This window comes from Morchella sextelata (genome assembly GCF_020137385.1).
Source record: "Morchella sextelata strain SCLS chromosome Unknown scls_23, whole genome shotgun sequence".
In the NCBI taxonomy this organism is placed as follows: domain Eukaryota; kingdom Fungi; phylum Ascomycota; class Pezizomycetes; order Pezizales; family Morchellaceae; genus Morchella; species Morchella sextelata.
Window position 1 is genome coordinate 858169 of NW_025408638.1, and position 25716 is coordinate 883884.

Here is a 25716-nt window from a genome sequence, read left to right on the forward strand (position 1 = left end):
GGACGCGTTTGGTGGGTTTAGAGTAACGGGAGAGATGAGGATAAACCGAGGGAGTGTCGGAGAAACATAAATCGCAGGAGGAGTCCGAGAGTCATATTATTGAACATCAGATTCCTTCCTTCCTCCCTTTTCTCCAGAATTTCATGATTCACTCTACATACCCTGTGGATCGGAGAATCACCCCTTAACAAACACAACTGTGTATAGACGACGCTACGCAAATTGCGTAGGCATACATAAACATAATTCATTGCCAGTATCAACTACGAATTCATGGGGATGTTTGTAGGTTTCCCTCTCACTTTTGTGCGGATATGAAGTCAATTACATGTATGTATACATTGCATTTATTAGAGGGAAAAAATGTGGAACAAGAATCAGAGTTTGTCCCCGCGTAACCCCTCCTTTGCCAATGTAGTGTGGGAGCCTCGAATTTCAATTACTGGCCTCTAAATTTCCACTCCGCTTCGCCCTCACTTCTTTTTTGCCATATCTTTTCTTTTTGCCTGTTCATCCATCTCATCGCCATCGACTCCCAAGGGTTGTCGTTTCCACACTCGCCCTTCTTTTGTCTGAGTCCTTCCCCCGCCCTGACATCCTCCACTCCCCAAATTCGCCCCACCAACGGTGACGAACGTAAGAAGGAAGCAGTATCATAATAGCCAAAGTACACCCTACTTGCCTACTCTGATAGTGTCGTCTTTGCCCGTACGCAAACAACCAGCTCTTAGCTATCATTCACCCCCACCCCCCTCAAAATCTACTACCCGCATCACCCGTTTCCCTCCTCCGTCTCTTTTTTTTTTTGGTGTGATCTACTTGAGGTTTGCGACCCTCATTTACCGCTTTGCCCTGCCTAGCGATCCTTCCACCTCCCACTACTACCAAAGCAGTCACGATCACTGAACGCCTCATAGATCTCTGCACTGTAAGTCTAAGAAAAGAACAAACAGAATTTTAAAAATTCGTTTCAAACACCAAAAGACTTTTTTTCATAAGTCTGACCTTAAAGTGTGATTAGGAACGGTAAACCCCCATTTCCATCCCAATTGTGTTTTTCTTTCACCTGTGGCTTGTGCCTGACAAACTTTCGGCGGTGTCGTGTGTAATTCCTCCGCCTTCCGGTTACTTTTTTTCCGCGTGGTTTTAAAGTGTCGTCGCTGACCATCGTCATCACTGTTTCTCTTTATCAATCAAACAGATTCTAGGAAAGTACTACGACGTTTACAACGGTCTTTTGAGTCCCTCGACTCAGAAATCTTTGTGTACGATACATCGTATTCCTTCTCAAGGAATCTAGCAGTTCCTTTTTTCCTACCGCTTGAGCGGATCTCAGGGAGATTGTACCCGGTTACCTCTCGGCTCCTCGCGGCTTGCCTGACTTTGTCCTTTCCTTCCGCCTTCCACCTTACAGCCGTCCACCTTCCTCCAATTCCTCACGGCCACTCGGTGACTCTTTGATCAAGATTTACTCTTCGTCATCCCGTACGTCTTTCTACCGAATAGCGTCACAGTTTGCCCACTCCAACTTGGACCTTTTTTCCACCCGATCAAATACACCCCACAGTTGCACTCACCTACAAGGCTGACACATCCAACCATCGACGAACTCTTGGTCATTCTTCCAGAACTTCTAGAAAACCCCCGTCGACCCATCCCCATCTCCTCTTCTACATACAAGTTGCGGTGAAAGGCAGCGTGTCTCCACCTGTGTGTGTGTGTGCGCGTTACAACTGAAGCTCTTTGTGAGTGTGTGAAGAGCGGGCGAGCACCGGCTTCTCCCGCCATTTGTGAAAGCAGAAATCGTCCAGGTTTCCCTACGACCTTGTTGACGGCTCAATCTCTTCACAGGACGCACTGGAACAACCCCCCGCCTTTCAAAGGATACCCCGCTAGGAATAAAAATTTCATTCCACATTATTCTTCCCTCACCACGGGTATAGGATCGAATTCTTTTCCTTTCAGAGAATAAGATATCATGACTACTACGTCTGCTAGCAGACCCATAAATTCGTCAGAGGCTACTTTCTCTTACGCTGCCGCTGCGTCAGGAAAAAATTCTGCTAGCTCAACTCCCACAAACAAGTCACAGACTGGTGGATTGTCTAAACCTACAGTCCCCTCATCAAACGTTGCTGGAACTTCAGTGTCTTCGACTTCATCGACAGCACAAAACATGAACGGCAGTACACCAACCACTGGGACCTCCACCCCGCAGTCGACATCTATTGCCGATTCACATGTCAAAACGAATGGCGATGCGATCGCTCAGTCTTCGTCTGCTGTGTCATCTCCAAATCTGGGAGTAGGGTCGGCCCCTACGTTACCAAGGGAGGACGAATCAGCCTCATCCATGTCGGAGGACAAAGGAAGTTCCTGGGAGAAGCAATCCCAAACGTCAAGCCATACAGAGAATAAGCCCTCCAGTGCTGGTAGTAGAACACCCGATATTTCCAAAGCCACTGACTTGGTTCCTGCTGCTCTTCCAGCAGTGAATATTTGGAAGGTAAGATCTGAAAACTTAACTGCCAAGAAGCCCAGTCCCACTGCAGCCGCAGCCGCAGCCGCAACTGCACCATCTGCCAAGACTCCTGCAAGCCCAAGCAACGCCATCGTTGCTAAGGACAATGTAGATAAGTCGGCGGAACAGAGGCAGGATAAGAGGAAAAAGCCGTTCGGCGAGGGCTCAGATGTTGCAGAGAAAGAAAGATCTAAGGAGGGGTCTAGTGGGGTTAAAGATGTTCCGGCCAGGGAGTTTAGAGACCGGAAGAAGAGCACTGATGCCGGAAGGGCCAATGGCTTTGCGAGCAAGGAGGATGGTATTTATATTCTTTCTTTCTTTACTTTTTTTAAATAATATTCCTACGACCGCCACAACGGACTAATTCATTTTCGGGAACAGGACCAACTATTCGAAAAACACCAAGGAAGTACCCGCCGGCAGAAAAAGAAGCGACTGCTCCAGTTCTTCCACCGCCTGTCACGGATACCGAGTCTTGGCCAACACCAGAGATTGCACAAGATGAGGTCGAGAAGGCTAAAAGGGACAAAGATGAGAAGGATAAACCCGCATCGTCCGTACTCCGGCCCGGTAGGGGTAGTACGTGGCTTCCTGTTGCAATAACCATACCGCATGTTCCACCATTCGCCAATAAGCCAGGGCGGGGAGGAAGGGGCACCCGTGGTGGTCGTGATGGTAGCAGCAGGGGGGGTTTAAGCACAGTGCCATCATCGTCCTCGCCCAACGGCGATAAGCACAATGGTGGCACATTTGGGGCTGGGATAGCAGTGGAGGGCGATCGCGGCCGTCAAGGTTCTAGTTCTGGTGCATCTCGAGGGGCTTACCAGGGAAAGCCAAGTAAGCGTGCTACCAGTGCTGGCGGCACTACACAGCGTCGTGAGTCAAAGGGCTCTTTGCCCATCCCATCTTCCGAGAAGAGGAAGGACTCGGCGGTGTCTCCAGAGGTCGGTGAACCGACTGCCGAATCGACCCAATCCTCAAAGACAGCATCTGCCGGCACCCAAACTCACGACAGAGCGCGCCAAGGTTCGAGGTCGGACGATCCCAACTTTGTCCCACAAGGGGATGGTCGTCATTTCTCCGAGGGCCAAGACAGGACTCATCACAATGCCAATGGACATTACCATCCTAGGGAACGTGTGTACAATAACCAGGGCTTCAATAGCAACCGCCCTGAGCACCACGGGGGCGACAATGTTTCGTCACATGGCCCAAGAGAACGTGGTTTTGAAGGAGGCCGTGGCCGCGGCCCTAGAGGGCGGGGGAATTACCATAACCAACAATATATAAACGGACACAATGGTGCGCATCATCAGAACCCTGGACCCCATTTTACTTCCACTCCTCCCCATTTCAATGCTCACCAAACCAATGGTCAATATCCAGCTCAAAATTCGCAGTCTTCACAGCGCCCATTTAGAGGTGGATCAAGGTCGCACCCGGGTCCCAACAACGGGAACTACAATAATAGATATCCAAACCCGAATATGCAACCACCCCCGCAAATCTATATGCCGTCCTATCCTCTCCCATACGATTTTAGCATGATATCCCCAACCGGCATCCCACCACAAATTGAATACACCGGAATCAGTGAGATCATTGCTCAGATGTAAGTTTTTAAGAACATTCTTCATGCCTGTGGCTTTTAGAGCTATTGTTGACTTTCGCACAGCGAGTATTATTTTTCAGTTGACAATCTTTGCAAGGATATGTTCCTGCGAAAACATATGGACAGTGATGGCTTTGTCAAGCTTTCCCTCGTTGCGGGGTTCGCTCGCATGAAAAATTTGACCACAGACATGAACATCTTAAGAGAGGCCTGTTTGAGATCCCACGAGATACAGATTGCCCATGGTGTTGATGAGTTTCACGTAAGAAAAGCAGTTGGGTGGGAAACATGGATCCTGAGCGAAAAAGAGCGTGATCCTTCGGCTCAATGTGACCAGACCAGCTGGCAGATTGATCCAAGACAACGCAGCCAGCAAAATAGTAATTCCGGCTCACCCCTCGAGATGTCTGGCTCCGCTGCACCTTTCATGCCCGGTCCTATCAGAGGTCAGGGCCAGAACGCCATTGCACCTGGTGCTCCACCTTTCGTTCCTTCAGGCATATTCCCTCCAGTCTTTGCCACCACTCCCCTGTCGGCCAACGTTCCCGAGTTCTCGCCCAACGGCGCTGTATATTTAAACGGAACGGCAGAAAACTCTCGGTCTGTTCCCGACGAGTTCTTTATTGAAGATTCACAGAGGTTAGTTGTCGTTACAAGGCGCCCTGGACATACATCCCCCTTGGGATCTCCTATATCTGGGATCAATGGTGTGAGTACCAACGGCTCAACGTAAGTCAATTACACCTCGTATAGACCGCACTCCTTTCCTTTTCTTACACATGTATATAGGTCTTCTATCGTGAATAGGCCATCATTTGGATTAGACTCTGAAGTTGGGTGGCTCTTGAAAGAGGACAACCAAAGCTTAGAATCCGATAGTTACATTCACAGGTTGTATCCACATGCTTTGTTGCAGGCTCAGCAACAGCGCGAATCTTCCGGAGCCACCAAGAACTCGGAAATGATCACTCTCTACAAATTCTGGTCTCATTTCCTCTGTGCCAAATTCAACAACTTGATGTATGAGGACTTCCGGCGATACGCATTCGCGGATGCAGACTCCTCTCAACGGTTTGGGTTAGAGTGTATTTACAAGTTCTACGAGAACGGACTTGTGACTCGCGAGTACTTCCATGATAAATTGATCCAGGATCTTGTCGCTTTGGTCAAGAAGGACGCAAAAAACGGTCAGGACCTAGGTCTTGAGAAGCTTAAATCATTCTTGTCAAGCCCTCAGCTGAGTGTTGAGCGGAAACAGAAGATTGAAAGCTTTGTGGATTCGGAGCTTCAGTTCGTGCTTCAGAATGGTGTGGAGTCAAAGGATGGATTGGTGGAATCCTATGCTGCTGTACGCAACGCATATACCCTTTAGTGATATCATGACTGACAGTGTTTATAGTGAAAATCTGTCGCGGTATGAGTCGGCTACTTCAAGCTTATCTTCAGGGGTAGTGGGATTCCGTACGCAAGATATTGCATCCTTTTCTCTTGAAATCTCTGTGATATTACAGTTTATCGTCACCGAAAATGTTCGTTTTTTTTTCCCCACTTTTCCGCAAACTAGAATTCTTTCTCCTCATTTTCAAAGATCACTGTTTACTCACTTAAAATCCGCTTTTCTTCTGTTCTAATACGGCGCCCAATTGGTTTTGTTTCTTTATTCTCATTCAAATTTCTAGGTGGCTGCACCTTCTCTTTTAAACTTATTTGCCCCAAACTCATTTCCTATTTATTCCTTCACTCCTATCATTGTTTGGGACTATCTAGTATTTGGAGCTAGCTAGGGAGTTTTCTGCAGCTAGAAGTGGGCAGAAGGCATTCAAAAGGGGAAGTATCCGATGCTTACAAAGATTTGGAGGGGCATTCATCAGTATTATCCTCTACCCTCCCAGTTTATAAAACCGTCATGGGCAGCAGTTTAAAACTTGATGTTAACTTCACGTACATAGTTACTCTTTTCACAGCTTTTCCTATCCCCCTTCATTGTTTTTTTTTTTTTTTTTTTTTTCTTTTTTTACTTTTTTTCTTGATTTGGGTGTGCTGTGCGCTCTGCCTAAAAAAGGATAGTATGAGTGAGGGTGGGGATGGTTTGGATCGACATTCTTTTTGCGAAAGATGGATGCCCTATGGAAATATCGATACTTTTCGGGCGAGTCTTTCCAGGAAACTTCTGTTATTGATGGCTAGGCTCCTAAAACATCATGTTGGGTCATTAAAGGAAAAGGATGGGAAAAAGAAAATTGTCGGAAAATCTACTAAAAAATAACGGAGAGCCTCTGTTTTTCCCTTGTGTATTCGTGTTTGGGGCGGTTGGGAGTTGTTCTTTGTTTGTCATTTCTTCTTCGACGTCAATTCTTGTGTATCTTTATCTCTTCCCAGCCTTCGTCCTCTTCCTTAGGGTTATAACAATGGTGTTTTGTGTTTCTGTCTCCTGTTTTGTTTACGTATTCTTTGGGCTGTTAGCTCTGCATTGCGTGTTGTGGGCTACCTATGTGCTATGTCTTATGGACTTGGAGTGGGGTTCGAAATTGTGAATTGGGTAAAAGAAAAGAGTTGATATGCGTATAGGATTGATTGACTTTTTACTGTGTGACCAAAGGCCTCAGCCTCCGTCGCAGCTGTTGCGGACTCGCTCGCTCTTTTTCTCTTTGTGTGTAGCGTAAAGCGTTCATGCTAATACCCCAGAGAAAATAAAACAGTTTGTTGCTAGAATTGTTGTTCAATGATTTTGGATGAAATCGATTCATTACGTAGCAGGGTTATGTTTATTTAATCGAGTGAGCGCAGAGCTGCATGATGCAGGTGTACGTACGAAAATACCCGGATGGACATTCAAACGTCAATGATGACTCACTCCTCTCGGGTGCGAGTGAGATGTTATGACGCAACTGCAATACCATTTGCCTATCGGGCGAGTCGTAAGATGTTTACTCATGAATCATTCGATCGACTGAAGAATTCTGGGGCTGGTATCATTAGTCGCCTGCTGCCCACTTTCAATAGTGGGGATAATACTATATTCCGATAGCTCCAGTTGTCGTCCAACGGGAATCTAACATTGTCGAATAGACAACTTCAAAAATTATGAGCTCTTGGTATTTGTTGCTGCAACCAATGTCCATTAAAAGCCAAGAGTTTAATGGAAGATGTTACACCATAAAGATGGCTGTGCACCGGATAACCAGGTATGCCTGTCACGTGAGCCCGGGTCTGCGCGTCCAAACCCCCAGTGGACACCACATCAAGGCAGCAGTTGCTATTTATATCCCTGCTTGCCCTAAGCCCGAAGCTTTGTATGAGGCTGCTGTTAATATAAACTCCTCTTTCTGAATTTAATCTCCGAACCACGATAACTCAAAGTTGCTTTGACCCAATGTTTCCATTCAAGAAAGTCTACAACGCACTCCAAATTAACTCTTCATCATCAAAACAAAGCACAAAGAGGCCCGACTCAATATCCATTCCGCTTCGCCAGCTATCAATACGTACGGTCTCGGAGGACGACAACGAAGATGTCGATCGTCACGTGGTACAACAACAACGCAAAGCTCCAACCTTGCCAGCAGATGTATGGTTTTTGATACTGCCGCAAGTCGACTACACTGAGAATTGTACTCTGTGTAAACATAAGCAGCTGTATACCCTATCATTGGTATGTCGGGTCTTCAACGAGTTCGCTACAAAAGCGCTCTATCAAACACTCGATTTACGACTTGAGGATGCTTGCCTTGAGGTGCACGGGGATTCGTTGGATTCCTATAATAACGAGCCATCCTTCCTTAGAGAAAATATTTTAAGGAAGAAGCTCGATAGATTAGAAAGCACGCTGCGGTCACCAGAGGGGCCAGCGGTGCTTATTCGACATTTGAAATTCCCAGTGATTGAGCTTCGCTGGAAGATGACTTATGGTCCAAATGATATCAATCCGGCACTATACACTGGCCTATCAAGGGGGGTGTACAATTACGGCAGAGATGAACCATCGGCCCATTACAGGCCGAAGGTAAGCACACATGACGAGTCGCAGTTGTATGTGCGTCCGGTAATGCGCAGAACGGATCTTGCCCTATGGAAGAACAACATCTCGGTTGGTATCTTGCCGAAGTGGATCACCATCTTTGAACTGGCATCAGCTCGGTTAGAGTCGGTTTTTGGTCTGGGAAGTCTGTGGACGTATATCCACGAATATGAGAGAGATGTGTTGCGGGAGAGGCTTTTTGATGCCATTGAGAAGAATCAAAATTGGGTTGAATGGGACTGGAGATGGAGCTCTTGGGGATACTCTCAACATTCTGCCGAGGCTATCTTGGAGGAGCCTAGACTGCTTGAGATTTTCAGCAAGATGAAAAACATTCGGAGCATTCAACTGGATAAAACAGAATGGGCAGACAAAATACTTGAGATCTTCCCAGGGACGCTTGAGTCTTTAACCATCGAATCGCTCAGGATAGGCGGTTGTGATTTCGATTTCATGTTCAAGAGGCTTCCAACAAAGGGACTGAAGTCGTTGAAGATCATAGTCAGCGAGTCCTACTTCAAACCGCTTGAAAAATGCGACCCGTTCAAACCACTCCTTGAGTACCTGAAGCTTTGCCACCAGCAATCCGCGGCGACCCTGACAAATCTAGACTTTCAGGTCAACTGGAATCTCTCAAGTGCCTCATACAAACTTTGTAACGACCTCGAAGGTACATATCTCGGAATGATGCCCGTCGAAGAGTTTCTCTCATCAATATTCATTTACGCCCCACTTCTTCGTACTTTCACCTTTGTCCTCGCAACCACTCACGAGGACGAAGTTCAATACCCTCCGACTGAGAAGCCAATGCCTTTTATAGCGCACAATCTCCGCTCAATGAGCATATCCCTCCCTGCACGAAACAACAAGTTATGGTTTGCGACCAAAATCAGTTCTGGGGCATTCCCGGCGCTACGAAAGTTCACCTTCCGATCTGCATTTTCGCGGAACAACGGGCCGAAACAGACCTGCACAAGATGTGTGCATTTAGAATGGCCTGAGATTAACAAGTGGTACGATTTTGCCAGTGAGCAAGATAACTTACTTGTCGAGGCATGCAGGAAGGCGGGAGTGAGACAGTGGGAGATGGAGGTTATGAACAGACCGTGGGTATGCTTTGGCTCTCAATATACCTAGATTAAAGGCTCTTATTAATGGTTGAACAGGCAGAATGCTCCTCATTCACGCTGGAGGAGTCCTGTGAAGACGACCCGAAAAACCTCTATTTTCGGCCCCCACAGAAGCACCTCACTGACTACGATGCTGGCCTGTTCTTCTCGGGACAGTCGGGTCCCGCCGTGCCTCGTAGAAACTCACCAAAGCGCAGAAACGCAAGGGATATTGTGACGTTTGTACCATAATCCACCGACTCTTTGCGTACCAACTAAACCCCATATCTAGGCCAGGTCAAACCCTGACTCGGGGAACGGTCTGCGATGTCTTCGCCCCCACCTTTGGGATTGGATACTACCAGCATCAGAACAACTCGATTCTACTTGCAATGATTTCCGCGCCAAGTGGTATGACAATAACCGTTCTGCACCATTTAGATAATGATTCTGATGAGGCTTGTGTTGAATTTAGCGCGGAGTCCAAGGGGTTCAAGAATAAACGAAAGGGTAAGCTGGGATAGCCATTTTGGCACCAGGGCGGCGACTCTATAGAGTGTTTTACCTTATTTTTTCCTTCTTTCTTTTTTTTTTCCCATTATTGGGTTCTGGTATTGATCATGGGATATCACTCGTTGCTCTATCAGTTTGTTAGCAATGAGTCACGATTAGTTATGAGGAAACGATTTGATGAATTACCTATAAAGTAAATATAGGAATAGCCAGCGACTGTTTGATTGTGTTGAAAGACTTAGGCGGAGATCTGGGGGAACGTCGTCGAGGGTTTAGCTGTTGCATGACACTCCTGGATATCGTCATTTGTTGTTAAAAGCTCTCGGAGAGAGCTCGGACCATGATCTGGCGCATTTGAGTATGAGTCGCCATTTACGTTTGTGCCTGTCTATCCCCTTGTCTTTTATACACCGTAAGATCTTATAGACACTTACGTGGTGCAGCGCATGAGCTGTTTTGAGTTGAATCGGAGGAAACGTGACTCATTGGGAACTCAGGCTCGTAGGTTTCGAGCCCCTGAGCTAGCATAGCTCACATTCTGTCTGAAAAGTATGTAAATCCATGCACGGGGAAGAATAAAAAGAGCCGCATGGTTGCAAGATCGAGCCTGAGCTCACGAAGACTGATGAAGGGGAACCGAGTCTATAAAGGTTCTTAAGCAGTGTGTTTCTATATTTAACTCAGGCCTCCAAACCTGACGATTATTACGGCTGATCGGTTCCTAATACCAAAATACAAAGTACAGCAAAACCTATCATAATTCCGCCCCCGTGGTGGCCGAATTTTGCTGGAATTATCGTAGGGATGGAATTTAGAGCGAGGTATTTGTTAGTAAACTGCTCCCTCCAAACGCTGGAAGTTTGGTAGGGATGGAATTTCGAGAGGGTGGAATTATGATAGGTTTCTCTGTATAGATGAAACGTACTAAGTCTTAGTGCCCAGGGGAGTTTCCCCCGCATGCTAAGGACTCGTTATTCTTAAGAAGCCGAAGGGGAAGACAGATGAGGAGGGAGAGGAGAGGAATGAGAGGAAGGAGGGGAAGGGGGGGGGGGGAATGGGAGATAAATAGGAGGAAAAGACAGTCACAACCAATGAATGTCGACATATGAACAGCATTGACGGAAAATTGTGTTGTTTACGTACGTATCTTGTCACAGTGTTTAGTCGAGATAGTTGGTTGCCCATATCGCCAAAAGCTGAAGTAGCTACCTTTAGTAATATGCCGTCCTTTACCCAGCCTTAGGTCAGCCACGTTTGGCACACTTACCTCAGCAGCCAAAGGCAGAAAAGTCTTTGCTGGCCCACTAGAACTAACAAATATACATGTACATAATTATGATGGGGCGCCTTGACTATGATTTCCCTCCCTTCCTTCCTTTCCCCATCAGCCCTCACACATGCCTAGACCCATCATCCTCTGAGTATAATTGGGAATTGCAACTCTTCGCATTGTTTTCAGATGAAGGCGCGTTCTGCTGTATTGTGCCCATCCCTCTATCCCTTTGACCGTCACTTCTTGGTCCGAAGGGCCGGCCTACTATCGGCTAGTATAGTTAGAAATGCGGAAGAAGTATGTATGCGCGATAAGCTATAACGGGTCAATTAGGTTAGCTTTGGGTGTAATATTATTGATTATTTTATCGGGCATGTTAGATCTGGGGAGGAATAAAGTCCATGGACTGCGCTGTTCGAGGTGCAATAACTACAAACTAGGTTTCTTGGCATGGCGCGCCTTATGCACTTTCGTCGTTCCCCTCGTTCATCTTCTGACGTTTGCGAGGTGAAGAACCAATCTGGGCCTAACCATCTTTTTCTTTTTCTTTTTCTTTCGTTTTTTGGTACGTCTAACGGCCAGCTCCATCCTCTCCAGGACCCAATTCATTTCAGATGGGTTACCGGTATTACAACGTTCCCTATTCCCACCCACCTTTTAATTCCAATATTTGCACTGTCACCAGCCTCTCGTGCACGTGACAAACTTAACTCACGTAACGCTATAGCTATTAAAACAAAGAGCCAATAATCTCACCGGCTAAGCCTGCAGTTGACGACTTTCTTTCAATAACCAGGGTACGCTATGAAGTGCGAGTGAGATTTTTCAAGTATTTTATTGGCCATTTGGGCGTTTTTGCTATCCATCTTTGGCCCATAATCCATCATAATAGGGCTGTCTTTGGATTGGATACACCAGGCCGAGATATTTGTGAACAGCACTCTCTCGCGCTAGAAGGATACGATCAGGACTTTTTATCCTTATAGGGAATAATCACCCTAGAGGGTTCAGGATTAAGTGTTAAAGGTTGACGAGACCGGGAGATCTTATCCTTATAGCTAGGCCTATAGGGCATATCTAATAAGTATATAGATATACCGATATGCAATGTGTTATTTAAAGGTTTTGATTGGCCAGGTTTGAGGGGTTTTCTTTTTCTCTATCAAATATGTTTGTCAGTAAGTAGATATTCTATCAAATATGTTGGAGTTAGTAGATATTCTATCAAATATGTTTGAGTCAGCCAGTAGATATTGGTTCTAACATACTTTGAGTTAACTAAATAGTATATCAGATATGTGCACAGGGCATCTTGGGGTTTCAGTGATCTTAAGCGTTGGTAAACTGATATTGTTTAAGCCATAACAGTTCCTACTCCGGCCAAAGGCCGGAAAATGCTTGTAGATAATATCTTTATAACTAGCGAGAGACTGCTGTACTAGGACTTCAATCAAGGCTTGTGGGTATCTATATGGGTTTTAATCTTGCGCATTGGCGTATTAACCTACCCCTCTCGTTGTCGTGCTCTGCTCCCTTCTGTGTGATGTGCGCTAATAACATGTGATTCCGATCATTCCCTCCATGCATCATGATCCCTGTCTGCGGCAGCAAGGATGGCACACAAAAATTAATTCCAGGAAAATACTCTCACGACTCCTTGGCGCAACGGTAGCGCGTTCGACTCCAGATCGAAAGGCTGCGTGTTCAAATCACGTAGGGGTCAATAACCTTTTATTTTGTAAACCCCAGATATCTGCTGTTACATATTCGTTGCGGTTTTGATGTGGTGGTGTGTGCGCGGTCTGCGAACAAACGAGGACTGGAAACGACACTGTAAATTCTGTGTTCTCCGCTGGAGGCCCGCACCTAGGCATGACCTTTGATACCAGTAACCAGGGCCTAAGTCTGCCTCAAAAAGCCTAGACTCAGTAAAAGGAGACCAAGCAAGCCCAAATCTTTTAAACATGACTTTGATGCCTAATACAACAACTTATTCCTCCGGCCGACAGCACGCTCCGCATCTCCTACTCCCTTAACTACTAATCGCCGGAGCAAGGTTCAAAGGTTTAGTGGCCACCTAACCCGGACCAGCATTTAATCATTAGAGCGGGAGAGAGAACGTGGAGGAGGCTTTTTGTGGGCTAGAGCTGCACATAGATGTTTTTTAAGGTCACGTATTCAGCGGTGGTGATGGCCGGGTTGTATTGTTCTAAACGTGTTTGTTTGGCTCGCATGGTTTGGTGCTACTAATGTTGGCGTGAAATACCGGGACTTGCGAGTTGGGACTGTCATCATGGAGGAATAAAACCGCCCCCCCCCCCGCCCCCCCCCCGCCCCCCAGGATGGCATGAGATACCCAAGTCAATTTTTTTGGAGAGAGAGAGAGAGAGAGAGAGAGGGAGAGAGAGGACTCTACGCTGCACTGTCATCTCCTGTTGTGTCAATAGTTTACGCACAGTTGAACTGTGGCCCTGAATGGAGCCTAAAGGCTGTTTTAACATCTGGTCCAAGTAATTGTTGGGGACTCAGATGCGGCGGCCTCCCCTTCAGGATGGGCCAGTATTAATGTCACTCGGGCCTATCGGGGGGGTACTGTGGAATATTGATACCTCTGGGGATGGATTGCTGTCTTGATGCTTTCAGCATGATAGCGGGATGTGGTCCGATGTTCGATCTCTAGATCTTGAATCTTCAATGATGATGATATTTACTTGGATATGAATGAGTCTAATCGGGGTTGAAGGTTCTAGGCATGGGTTTAGAGCGCAGGTTACAGGATTCACAACCATTAGACACTTTTCAGAACAGCACTTGTACTTTATTTTTTAGCCTTGGAATCAATTTATTAACTTTTACCTAAGAAAAAAAAAATGAGAAAGAAAAAAGTAGAGGAAAAGAAAGAAAGAAAGCAAGAAAAGCCACCTTTTACCCCAACCAGCCAGTCAAACCCGATTCTCGCCACGTTAGTCTAGTCACATTGCATCACACCCCATCACTCGCCCTCCCTACTTCATCTCCACATCCTCCTCCTCCTCACTCTCCCACTCCTCCTCCCCCTCCTCGCCCCCCTCCCCCTCCTCCCCCTCCCCCTCACTCTCCCCCACCTCCTCCCCAATCCGCCCCCTCAGCTCCTCCGCATGCTCCCAAATCCCCACATCCTCCCACCCAAGCGCCTCATAAACCAGCCCACAATTGCCCAACCACTCCCTCGCGCTCCCCCACAGCTCCCGCCGCTCCTCCGACCCCGCCTCCTCCTGCTCCCCATACAGAAACAGACACCACCCGCCCAGATACCACAGATCCGGCAACTGGTCGTCCTCCAGCTGCAGCCGCTCCAGCACCTCGAGCGCCGCGTCGTACTGCCGCGTCTCGATCAGCAGCTTGGCCAGGTTGATGCGCGCCGCATAGCTCGGCACGCCGGCCGCGTCCGCGGGCAGCTCCCGCCACAGCGCCAGCGACCGCTGCAGCGCCGTGACGGCGTCGGCGGGCCGCTGCTGCGAGATGCGGATGGAGGCGAGGGTCTGCAGGGCTTCGGCGGAGTGTGGGGAGACGAGCAGCGCCTCGGTGACGTAGGCCTCGCAGCGCGATTCGGCGTCGGGTTCGTCGCTGCGCACATCTTGTTAGCTCTCTTCCCTTCGGGGTGGAAGGGAGGGAGGGAGGGGGGTTGTACCATAGGTCGCTCATATAGATCTCGGCCATCGCACACAGCGCGCTACACAGCTTCCCCTGCAGACCACGGTCCCCGCCTTCCCCGCCGCGGCCCTCCTGCATCCACGCGCGCAGCACCGCCGTGCCGCGCTCGTACCAGCCCATCATAGCTTTCCCGCCCACGCCCAGCTGCGCCAGCCACAGGAACTTCTCGGGGCCGGACAGCGCGCCGTCGGGGTCCAGCGCGGCCGCCTTCTCGAAGTGTGTGCGCGCCGTGTCCTCGTCGCCGAGCTCGAGGTGGGCCTCGCCGGCCAGCTCGAGCGCTGCCAGGCTGGTGGGGTCGGACTGTAGGGCGAGGGTCGTGAGGCGGAGGGCGTCCGAAGGGCTGCCTTCGGTGTGGAGGGCGGTGGCGGCGGAGGCGAGGAGGGTGCTGGTGGAAGGGGGCGGGGGCGGGGGAGGGGGAGGGGGGCCGTGGGGGTTGGTGGAGAAGGTGCTGGAGGCGCTGTGGAGGATGGATTTGGGCGTGGAGGCGGATTTTGATTTCCGCTTGGGGGGGTTGGAGCGGGTTTTGGCCATTGCGTGTGGCGGATGGCGGTGGGGTGTGTGTTGAGTAGAGAGAGGTACAGCAGCTGAGGGGATTGTGCACAGCAGCGGAGGGAGGTTGTGCACAGCGGGCGGGTGTCGTCTAACGGTGAGTTGCGCGGGTTGCAATTTTCGTGGGCTAGGCCGGGCAGGGCAACGATCGTCGCGTCGCAACCCCGCCAACAAAACGGGCGTGACTAAACACGGAAACCCCTCCTCCCTCCATGCGGGTTGGTGAAACATCTCCCACCAGCTGCAATTACAATTCTCTCTCTACAATTCTCTCTCTACAATTCTCTCTCTACAATTCTCTCTCTACAATTCTCTCTCTACGCCGCGCCTTACTCTCGCAGTTTGAAGTGCAGACAGCTGGACCATGGCGACCGAAGAGCAGATCCAGGAGATCGAGGTCCTGCAGTCCATCTACCCCGATGAGTTCACACGTGCGTGTAGCCCTGCTGGTTTTATAACTACCTTTTTCAAGACACAGACAGACAGCTGACACTGCACACTGCACAGAGGTCACGCCCACGCAATTCACGATATGCCTAGTCCTCGACCCCCCCAGCATCCCCGGCCAATCCCACGAACCGCGTACCCCCCCCTCCCCTCCCTCCCTCCCCCACCTCCACCCACAGCTAACCACCCCCCCCCCCCCCCCCCACTAGCAATCCTCAACCTCCACGTCACCTACCCCCCCACCTACCCCGACGCCGCGCCCACCCTCGACCTCAGCATCGACGCCGCCTCCCCCGCCTCCTCGCTCTCCTTCCCCGCCGACAAAGACACGCTCCTCGCCACGCTCGCGGCCACAGTCGACGAGAACCTCGGCATGGCGATGGTGTTCACGCTCGCCACGACGCTCAAGGAGGCCGCGGAGGAGCTGCTGGCGTCGCGCGCGCAGGCGGTCGAGGCGCGCCGCGAGGAGCGTCTGCGCGCCGAGGAGGAGAAGGAGATGGAGAAGTTCCGCGGCACGCTGGTGACGCGGGAGCGCTTTGTGGCGTGGCTGGGGAGGTTCAAGGAGGAGGAGGAGGAGAAGAGGCGGGTGGCGGTGGAGAGGAGGGAGGAGGAGGAGAGGGGCAAGAGGGGGGCGGGGGTGAAGGAGAAGAGGCTGACGGGTATGTTCGTTCTGGGGGGGGGGGGGGGGGGGGCGGGAGTTGTGCGGTGAGACGGTGCTAACGCGGGTGTGCGACAGGGAGACAACTGTATGAGCGCGGCCTGGTCGGCGGGATGGACGATGCGGAGGATGTGGAGGAGGATGGCGTGGAGGTGGATCTGGCGAAGTTGAAGGTGGCGGCATAGGTTTACGCCCCCCCCCCCCTTACCTCTCCTTACATAAAAGTAGTAGTAATTCAAAAAAAAAAACGAGCTCTTATTGCAAATGACCTATGACCTATTTATCTAGCACTTCAAGAAATAACACCCCGGGCATTGAACTATAGTAGTAGCAGTAGCAGTAGCAGAAAGAAAAAAAAAACCCATAATGCAATCATTGCATTGTAGCTAGTAACAATAGTAAGAAAAGAAACCCCGATGCAATCATTATATTGCATTGCGGCCAGCTAGATAGCTAGCTAGCTAGCAATCTAAGTAGCAGCTCTTTGTACCCCCACCCCCAAACCATTCCCCCCTAGCCTCCTAGTCCGTCTTGAACATATCACTCTCATCATAATCATCCCCGACCCAACCTGCCCACCCAACACACACACCCATTAGCCCACGCCCACCAAAAACCCACAACCCCCCCAGTCCCCAGTCCCCTCCCCCAAAACCAAAAACCAAAAACAAAAGAGCATACATACGCAACGTAAACTTCCCATCCACCACCTTCTCCCTCGCCGTCTCCGCATCCTCCACCGCGCGCTTCGTCGCCCAGCTCGGCACCACCCCCACCCCCACCCCCACCCCCACGCCCATCTGCTGCTGCGAAGACTGTCCCTGTCCCTGCTGCTGGTACCCCTGCGGCCCCGGCCCCTGCCCCTGCCCCTGCGAGTCGGGCGGCGAGTGCAGCGAGAGGTGCTCGGCGGGGTTGACGAGGTTGTGGGTGTGCGGCTGCGAGAGCGGCGGCGTGGACGGCGTGGACGAGGGCGAGTCGTGCATTTGGGAGTCTTCGTCTGTGCGGGGTGGGGTGTTAGTGGGATGGATGGATTGGGGGGAAAAAGAAAGAAAAAGGAAGGGGGGGGGGGGGGGGTACCGGAGAGGTTGGCCATGTTTTTTTATGGTGGTGGTGGGGGTGGTGGGAGGTCGTGAGTGAGGTTTGAGGTGAGAGGTGGAGGAGATGGAGCTGTGGAGAGGTCGAGGTGGTAATCGTTATCTTATCTTATCAGATCTGTAGATGGGCGTGGTGGGTCTTGAGGTCTGGGCACGGTTTCTTGTCAAGGCAGTGTGATCTACGAGATGGGTGCACGCATAACGAGGTAAAAATGTTTTATTGGGGTTTCGAGGAGCCAAAGGGCAGATTGAAGTCACTCATATTTGGAATAACGCCGCTGATGGTAGAAGAACAATTTATTTTATAGGAAGATATCTACGAATGGGCTTGGGCTTCGGGAATGTGTTTATTTCACACTGTTTCATACTACGCTGGAAAAGAGAAAAAAATCGTTCAAATCACCATCACATCAAGAGGATGAACAAAAACAAGAATTTCATAAATGAAAAAATATTATATTGTATTTATTATATACGCTGTAAAAATTCCGTTAGTCCTCACCAGCAGCCCTCTACTCGTTGCTATATACTATTGCTATTCCTAAATCTGAAGCCAACAAATCAGTTCAATTCCAAAACCATTTGCCAGCAACAAAAACGTGGGGTATGATAAAAAGGGGGATGGGAAAGATGTCGAGTCAGGCTCATTAAATCAGATTTTTTATGGATGTGCTCATAACGGGCAGAAACCCAATCACACAGTGTGAATAATAAATGTTTCATCATTTCGACATTTCCCGCCCCTCAAAAAAGAAAAAAAAAAGAAAAAAAAAGGAGAGCAAAAAAAAAAAAAAAGTGAGGAGAAATAGCTTACCATTAGTTGATTAGCAGTCCGGAAGTGCACTTGTAGGTCCATGGCTATCTGAGAGCGCAAAAAGTCAGCGCCAACTCTTTCCCAGAGAGCAATTGGCAAGTCAAAGGCAGAAGATGTGGGAAAACATCAGCTGACGCTCGAAATCAACAAGCACCACCCCCCGGCTTCCCGGTTTTGTACAGTGGGTCGCGGCTACCACGAGTGGTGGGGGGCGGCGCGGTTCTGTCCGCCCGTACGTTCAAACTTCTTCATTTGGTTTTTGGGGCAAAATGTTCTTGAGGGGAGGGGGTTTGTATGTACCTGATTATTGGCGGCTATGTTAGCGATTGAATGATGGAGAGATGGTGAAAGTGGGGTTGGGATGGGGGAAGAGGAAGGGATAAAGGGGAGGGAGTCAATCGCGTGTCAGACAAGGCTGAAACTTAATTGTAGACTTTATATCAACACGAGTGTTAAGAAGGAGCATAGCAATTGTCGATGTATCATCATTCAAGCGATTGTTTTCCCCAATTGTTGCGTGGTTTTGAAGAAAAGAAGAGAAAAATTGAACTAACCTTTTGAATTGCACTTCCTGACCCTGAGCCGCTGGAGGGAGGAAAGAAGACAAAAAAGTGAAATTTTTTGCGTCTGGGGAGAAGATATTAGTAGATGATGAGATGGATGAGGATAGCGATGGGGGCAAGGCATGGAAGACGGGAGGAGGAAGATGGCATCAGAACTTGGATACAAAGTCCTCACTAAAAAGTAGGAGTTGGATTGTTCAAAAGTGTATTTTTTTCTCGTCATTTGAATCTTCCAGTGCCGCAATCGTGCCAGCACAGCGGGGCAGGGAAGTAGCGAAGACAAGAAAGAGATGGATAAAGACCTACCAATTGCCAATTCCAGCGGCATCTAGGCCACGAACGCTCATCGTTCACTCACTGCCCCAGCCAGCCGTTCATCATCGTCGTCGTCGTTGCTGTTGATGATGATGATGATGATTGGGGTGAAGGGATGGGGGCATAGTCGCGGGCAGCTTTTTTGAAGTGCACCAGGGCCAGTAGAATTTTTTCCCAGTCGCATTCTTGGTGTCTTGGATACTTGGGTGTGTCTTTGTTGAGGGCTGAAACCCTGTGGCGATGCATGCAAGCACAGCCGCTGCCCGAGATGGGGGCAGATCTACATATTGCGCCCTGCCACACGGATCTCCCGGATTCTTACGTAGTAATTTGTTAGTTAAGCAGGCGGTTAGGCAGCTGTCTTTAAAGCTCCCCTTTGCCCCCCGCATTTCCCTCGTCTCTGTCTTGAATTAAGCACAAGTGCTTGAACACAGAACACAGAACACAGGCAAAGCAAATCTCACAATCTTCAAAATGGCGGTCGGGGTCCACGTGCCCCTCCGTTTCTTACGGTAAGCTTACTTTCTTGCCCTTCCCCTCCCTCGCTACTGTTCTGTTCTGTTATTGCTGTGTTCCTGGCTGTTGTGGTTGCTGCTGTGGTTGCTGGTGTGGTGCTGCGATATCACATCACTTCACTAGCACCATGAGTCGCCACACACCCAAAACACACCCACCACACCACCACATCAGCTAACACTCCCCCCCCCACCCCCCAGAGCAGCGCTCAAGCGTGGAGTCGCAATCCTCAAAGAGCACCTCCCCGCGCAACCCCACACCACCTCAAAACTCGTCCTCGAACCCGCCCTCGCTCGCCTCCCGCACCCCCAACCCGCGCGCACAAAGATCAGCAAGCGCTACTACAGCACCTCTAAACCCTACAATGCATCCACCCGCCCGTCCCACCTCCGCACCCCCGTCCGCCGCGGCCTAGTCAATCACACCGCCACCACCCCCTTCGCCTCGACCCTGCGCCCCAAGCTCGTCGGCGGCGTCCTCCCCCGCTCAGCAAGCGGCTACTCCCTCGGCGGCTCCGCACGCTACTTCTCACACACCCCCGCGGCCCCCGCACAGGTCCTCCAACAGGTCTCCGCCGCCATGCGCGCCTTCGTCTACAACAGCGCCAACAAGCGCCCCAACAGCAACACCAATGGCAAAATCGGCGTCCGTGCCCGCCTCGCCAGCGCAGTCATGGAGAACGCGCCTGGCGCATACGTCGACTTCCACCTCGCGCCCACCTTCACCCGTCTCTCCCCGCTGAACAGCGCCGGGAACAGCCTCCAGGCCGCCGGGTTTGTCGACACTCTTGGTGCTGACTTTGGTGCCATGGTCGGTGGGATCACGGCCGTGTATGCGGATGTGCAGAGGCTTGCACAGCTCGGGGATTTGCCCGTGACTGTTGCGGGCCCCGCTGGAGACGTGTTGAGGGTGCATTTTAAGGGGTGTGATAGGGAGTTTGTGGAGCTGATATGCAACGACTTTGGCGTCTCGAGGGGCGTGGTGCATGAGGATGAGAGGTTTGCCTTTTCGCCCGTTGAGGCGTATCCGATTGGCAACAGCTGGAGGGATATGATGAGTGATGACCCGCCGGAGGAGTCGGCGTACTCGGAGGATGGGTATGATGATGATCATGATATCGGGTTGATATCGGGCAGTGAGAGCGGCGGGGGGAGCGAGTACTTCTATGAGCTGGAGAGAGGCGTCGTCGTGGGTACGCCCGATGCGTCGGCGTTTGAGGATGGGGGCAGCTCAGGGTACGATGAGTATGAAGCGGGAATCTTGCGATTCCTGGCGGAGCATGATGAATATAGGAGCGTGAGCTTGTAGTTTAGTTTGGTTCGTTCTTGGGCTTGGGATTGGTCTGGTTTATCATGGGTTCAATTTGTGTTTGGTTTGCAAAGGTCATTCGGCGAGGAATAGGGGGTGTCTGTCTGTTTGTTTTGCTTTTTTTTCGTTTTTTTTAAATTGCCGATTGCTATTAGTTTATCATACAAACACGGGACTCACATAACCGCGCATCACATCATGTATCTACAGTTCGTAGTACATAGCCCTGTCACCGTCGTTCTGCTATCAGCAATAACCAAGCTCTTATCTCCCCTCAGTTACTCATATATCTCCGTGCACAACCAATCTCCTCCCGCACCATCCATCCACCCAGGGTTAGGGCCCCCTCCTTCTCCTCAACCTACCGGGTAAATAAGGTTTCCGGGCCCGCTTACATAATCACCCGGCTCACTTGCCACGTTTTTTCGCTTTCCGCCCGAAAACAAACCCTTGCTCAGCTCCTCAGCCAAACAGAAAACAACCTCCCCCATCATCCCCACCCTGCGTACATAAGAGTTTACAACAGGAATAGCGTAGCCAAATCATATAAATAGAAAATAGACGGCGATTTGTAATTGTAGCGAAGAGGCGTCAGGTACCGTTTATGTCTGCAGAAGCTGTTGGCCGACCGACCCGAGGAGGGCAGTAGGGGGGGGTAGGTGGGAGTGGGTGGCCCGTAGTGGGCACAGGGTTGGAGTTTGGGTTTGGGTTTGGGGCGGGTTTGCTTTGCTTTTTTTCCTATTGAGTGAGCACTTTTTGGGGACTCTTTTCTTTTTTTTTCTTCTTCTGTTTTTTTTTGTTTCCCGTGGGTCGTGTGAGGACGGGCAGCCTGCTGACTGGTGAGATGTGAGGATGGGATGGGTAGGATGGGAGGAAACAAAGCTGTGTGGACTGTTGACCGCTATTGGGTACAGAAGCTGCACTTGTAGTTTTAGTTCTGGTTGCAGAATGCAAAAATGTTATATGCACCTCGAGAGTGATGCAGATGCGATTGCTTGCTTCTGCTTGCTGCTGATGCTGATGCTTCTTTAGTTCATAAATGTATGTCTCTGATGCGGAGCAGGTGGGGGAAGAGGGACCTAGGTAACTTTACTAGACCAAACCGCGGAGACAGAGACAGACCGTGATATGGGGGATTGTGCAAAAGGGTTTATTCCACTACTACCTACTACTGCTAGAAGAAGAAGAGGAGAGTACTACTACTACTGCTGCTTTGCCGCCTGAGCCTCCCCCTCTCACACTCCCTGTGTGTTTTTTCTCCCCTTCTGTGTGATCGCTTGCTTGCTGCCTTCTACATACATACAGACAGACACACATACAGACAGACAAACGGACCCCATCGGACTGTAGAGAAGACAAAGCTGCTTTTCGGTTTTCGGTAGAGTAATTTGCAGCTGCAGGGGTCAAGGGATTTGAGAGATTGATTGATTGACAGCTTTAATCACCCGCCTAGTACAGGGAAGAGGAAAGAGAAAGGCAAGCAGGCAGATACATATTTACCAGGCTATCGTGTTTAACCTCCCCAGTCCCCCTTGCCATATTTCTTCTCGGCAGCATCATCAACAGCATCATTGATCATTGTTTGTTCTGTGGCTGCCGGTGGGTTTTAGTTTGGGTTGGTTACCTCTCACTCGTTTCTCCTATCCCCTGATCGAGTAATCTCTTCTCGGTGTCTTCCTTTTTGTTGCCTCTCCACATCCACCCATCCACTTCTTCTTCTTCCCTTTCCCTTTCCCTCCTCGACACGCAATCTACTTTCTCAGCTGCTGCAGTAGCACGCATCCTCTCGTTTGAAATTACGTTCTATTCTCGGGTTTAGTGACTCTTTTTTTATCTTTTGTCTTCCATTCGTTTGTGGGATTTCACCCCCCAATTACATCACTGGCAATACCGAGCCATACTATTATACAATACCAGGGGCTCTAGCCAATCCGCCTACGTTCGTTTCAGACAGCCAACCAGACAGTCAATCCATACAGTACCAGAGAGTGCACTTCGATCTACACCAACTACACATTCACATTCACATTCGTTCATTTGTTCACCGCTTCCGTTCACTTGATTTCAGCAGCCCCCCTGGGGCACTAGGAGCCCACTGCCTACTACATTCACTCTCTCCCTAGGCCTCCCCTTCCTTTTATTTCCCCACACCCAACCCCAATGTCCTCCACATCAGATTACATGCGGTACACCGCCCCCCGCCAACGCTCTCTCACCACGCTCCGCACCACCCTCCCCGACATCTCCGAACACACCTTCCCCCCCACCTCCCGCACACCCACACCGCCTTTCCGCCGCCCCAGCAACCACCTCCGCAGCGTCTCTGTGGCCTCCTTCCACTCCGACGGCACAATCGAGATTGACGGCTTCGGCTTCGACAACATGTCCGAGATTGGAGACGACGCAAGCATCTTTGGCGGTGAGTCCGTGTATGCCGACAGCGTCTTTGACGGCCCCGACGACGCACCCAACCCGCGCCCACACACGCCAGGCGACCTCTCGTGGCGCGCGGAACGTATCCTGGCGAATGCGAAGAAGAAGCTGGATCTGTGTGGGCAGAACATCTCGAGGGCGAGGAGTTCCCTGATATTGTCGCCGTCGACGACGCCGACGAGCTTTCATGAGCAGTTGAATGGTGTGAGGGCGATGCCGGCGTTCCATTCGCAGAGATTTAGGATGAGGAATGAGGTGGTGGGTAGTGGTAACGGTGCTGGTAATGGTAGTGGATCTGCGCATGTGAGGGCTAGCAGCGAGAGTGCGGTGATGAAGTCGAGGCGGAGCGGCATGATTGGCGGTGAAGGTGGTTTCGTAGGGCTGGTAGGGCTGGGATTGGGAACAATTGCAGACGAGGACGAGCGATCCCATAGCACGGAGCAGGCCACTGGCAATTCCATCGGCCCTTCAAAAAGCACCCAGCAGATGCGGGCCTTACGAGACCAGATGAAGGACCTCCGGGGCAAGATCACCTCTCTGCAGGAGCAGGCCAAAACAGACTCTATGCGTCGCCGCTCAATCAGCTCTCTGCGCTCAACACCGACCCCGTACGACTCTCCCACGCTCGACGACCTGAAATACCACCCAGACTCCCCGCAGGAGACGTGGGAGTCCGCCGAAGAAAGCCCCGACGAATATGCGTCGACCGTGTCTTCAGGCACACCACGAGCCTACCGACGCTCTATATCTCCGTTCTCAGCTACCCGCCACGAGGACCGCGAAGACGCATTCTCATATGACGCCCTCTTCTACGGCAATGGCATCTACGCAAACGGCACAAACGGCCGCCCAATCTCATACGGCAGCGACGGGACCGAATCCACCACCACAGCTATCCTGGAGCCCACCCCGCACTTCAAGCGCCGCGACAGCTTCGACTCGATAAACTCGTTCGCCACGGCCGCCGAGGACCGCTCCTCCTCCACCGAATCGTTGCGCCGCAAGGCCGCTGGCCAGAACCACCACCCTACTCCGTCACCGGAATGGCTAGCCACCCCGACTCTCCGCGACGACGGTTATCACTCGGCCCCACATACACCGAAAAATCCAGGCTATAAGGACTATTCCCCGTCGGCGGGACATAAGCCGGCTGGGAAGCCATACCCCATACACCCGTCGCCAACACAGGATGCACCGACCTCCATCGATGCGGTTGTCACGGCTGCAACCCGCGGCAAGATCAACCGGAAATCAGTCATCAAACTCGGGTCCGCGGAATCACTGCTGCTGACCAGCGACGGCGAGATCCGCCTGCAGCTGTCAAACTCGGACCGCGAACTCATCGAGAACATGATTGAGGGCCTGGGCGAGATTTGCTGCAGCATGGAGATGGAGCAGGAACCAATCCGGCGGTCAGAGTACCGGAGACGCCTCGAGAGCGCGCTGAAGGTGCTGAGGGGCGAGGTGGTGATCGAGAGCCCGAGGCCAGAGCCGGCTCCAACAGCGCTCAAGAGGGAGAGGAGCGTTGGTGCGAACTGGGGCGGGAGGTATCGTGGTTCCTCGGGGTATAGAGCCGCAGAGGAATGGATGGGGGAGACGGATGATGAGTGCTTTTAAAAACCCGGTTTCTCTTCGCATCTTTCTTTGGCTTTTTTTTTTCTCTGTCCGTCTGTGACGATAATGAAGGTCTCATTGCCACACACATATATACGCGCGGATAAATTGTGGTTAGATCTGTTACGAAGCTTTTTTTATCATTTTTTTTTACTGTGGTAGGTTGTATATCTCCTTTGGTTGAGGATATCCGGTGTTATCTTTTTTCTTTTCTTGTTTTCGGGAGTTACTCTGAGGGTACCTTTTTTTCTGCTTTTTTCTGTTATCATTATACCATTTGGCTTATCTTTTATCTTGCTATCCTTATCTTTTCTTAGTTTAGTTCTTATTGTCTAGTGCTCTTTAGCTTTTTTTTTGGCTCTTTTTGCATTTTCGGAGGGGGAGTACGTCGGTGGGATGATGTGGATGGGGTGGGGTCAGGGACGGGGATGGGAGGATGGATGGGAGGGTGGTAAAAAAAGTATTCGCTCTTTTGAAAGTTTTATTTGTCTGTTTTTGTAGTAGTAGTAGTGCTTAGTTCTGCTATAGCGGGGTGAGGGGATGAGGTGTGGAGGGAGAAGAGAATATAAAATGGTTGTGTCCTGGAGTTCCGTTAGCAAGTGCATTCGTTCGTGGAGACTTGCTTGAAGTCCTTTAACCCAGTGGTGCAGTGAACGAGAGGCAGCG

The 25716-nt window shown here is 50.5% G+C and overlaps 8 protein-coding genes across 8 annotated transcripts; 6 read left to right on the forward strand and 2 right to left on the reverse strand.

The window, feature by feature from the left end:
* Positions 1–273: 273 nt before the first annotated feature.
* Positions 274–1690, forward strand: H6S33_007461 (uncharacterized protein; the record flags this gene model as incomplete). Its single annotated transcript, XM_044838813.1, has 7 exons — positions 274–285; positions 732–824; positions 918–928; positions 1022–1026; positions 1202–1265; positions 1337–1485; positions 1629–1690. 7 exons carry the CDS (start codon positions 274–276, stop codon positions 1688–1690), a joined length of 396 nt encoding a protein of 131 aa, XP_044688997.1.
* Positions 1691–1978: 288 nt separating this feature from the next.
* H6S33_007462 (uncharacterized protein) lies at positions 1979–5535 on the forward strand (the record flags this gene model as incomplete). Its single annotated transcript, XM_044838814.1, has 5 exons — positions 1979–2819; positions 2903–4133; positions 4197–4862; positions 4923–5481; positions 5533–5535. 5 exons carry the CDS (start codon positions 1979–1981, stop codon positions 5533–5535), a joined length of 3300 nt encoding a protein of 1099 aa, XP_044688998.1.
* Positions 5536–7506: 1971 nt separating this feature from the next.
* Positions 7507–9815, forward strand: H6S33_007463 (uncharacterized protein; the record flags this gene model as incomplete). The annotated part of the gene is made up of 5 exons (XM_044838815.1): positions 7507–8821; positions 8972–9261; positions 9318–9499; positions 9553–9671; positions 9736–9815. 5 exons carry the CDS (start codon positions 7507–7509, stop codon positions 9813–9815), a joined length of 1986 nt encoding a protein of 661 aa, XP_044688999.1.
* Positions 9816–14051: 4236 nt separating this feature from the next.
* H6S33_007464 (uncharacterized protein) lies at positions 14052–15270 on the reverse strand (the record flags this gene model as incomplete). Its single annotated transcript, XM_044838816.1, has 2 exons — positions 14052–14652; positions 14717–15270. 2 exons carry the CDS (start codon positions 15268–15270, stop codon positions 14052–14054), a joined length of 1155 nt encoding a protein of 384 aa, XP_044689000.1.
* Positions 15271–15652: 382 nt separating this feature from the next.
* Positions 15653–16578, forward strand: H6S33_007465 (uncharacterized protein; the record flags this gene model as incomplete). The annotated part of the gene is made up of 4 exons (XM_044838818.1): positions 15653–15719; positions 15796–15870; positions 15945–16394; positions 16472–16578. The coding sequence occupies 4 exons, from the start codon at positions 15653–15655 to the stop codon at positions 16576–16578; spliced, it is 699 nt and encodes a 232-aa protein (XP_044689001.1).
* Positions 16579–16914: 336 nt separating this feature from the next.
* On the reverse strand, positions 16915–17486 carry H6S33_007466 (uncharacterized protein; the record flags this gene model as incomplete). The annotated part of the gene is made up of 3 exons (XM_044838819.1): positions 16915–16964; positions 17079–17390; positions 17471–17486. The coding sequence occupies 3 exons, from the start codon at positions 17484–17486 to the stop codon at positions 16915–16917; spliced, it is 378 nt and encodes a 125-aa protein (XP_044689002.1).
* A 2167-nt stretch (positions 17487–19653) lies between these two features.
* Positions 19654–21003, forward strand: H6S33_007467 (uncharacterized protein; the record flags this gene model as incomplete). Its single annotated transcript, XM_044838820.1, has 2 exons — positions 19654–19691; positions 19896–21003. 2 exons carry the CDS (start codon positions 19654–19656, stop codon positions 21001–21003), a joined length of 1146 nt encoding a protein of 381 aa, XP_044689003.1.
* A 2160-nt stretch (positions 21004–23163) lies between these two features.
* Positions 23164–25053, forward strand: H6S33_007468 (uncharacterized protein; the record flags this gene model as incomplete). Its single annotated transcript, XM_044838821.1, has 1 exon — positions 23164–25053. One exon carries the CDS (start codon positions 23164–23166, stop codon positions 25051–25053), a length of 1890 nt encoding a protein of 629 aa, XP_044689004.1.
* Positions 25054–25716: the final 663 nt, after the last annotated feature.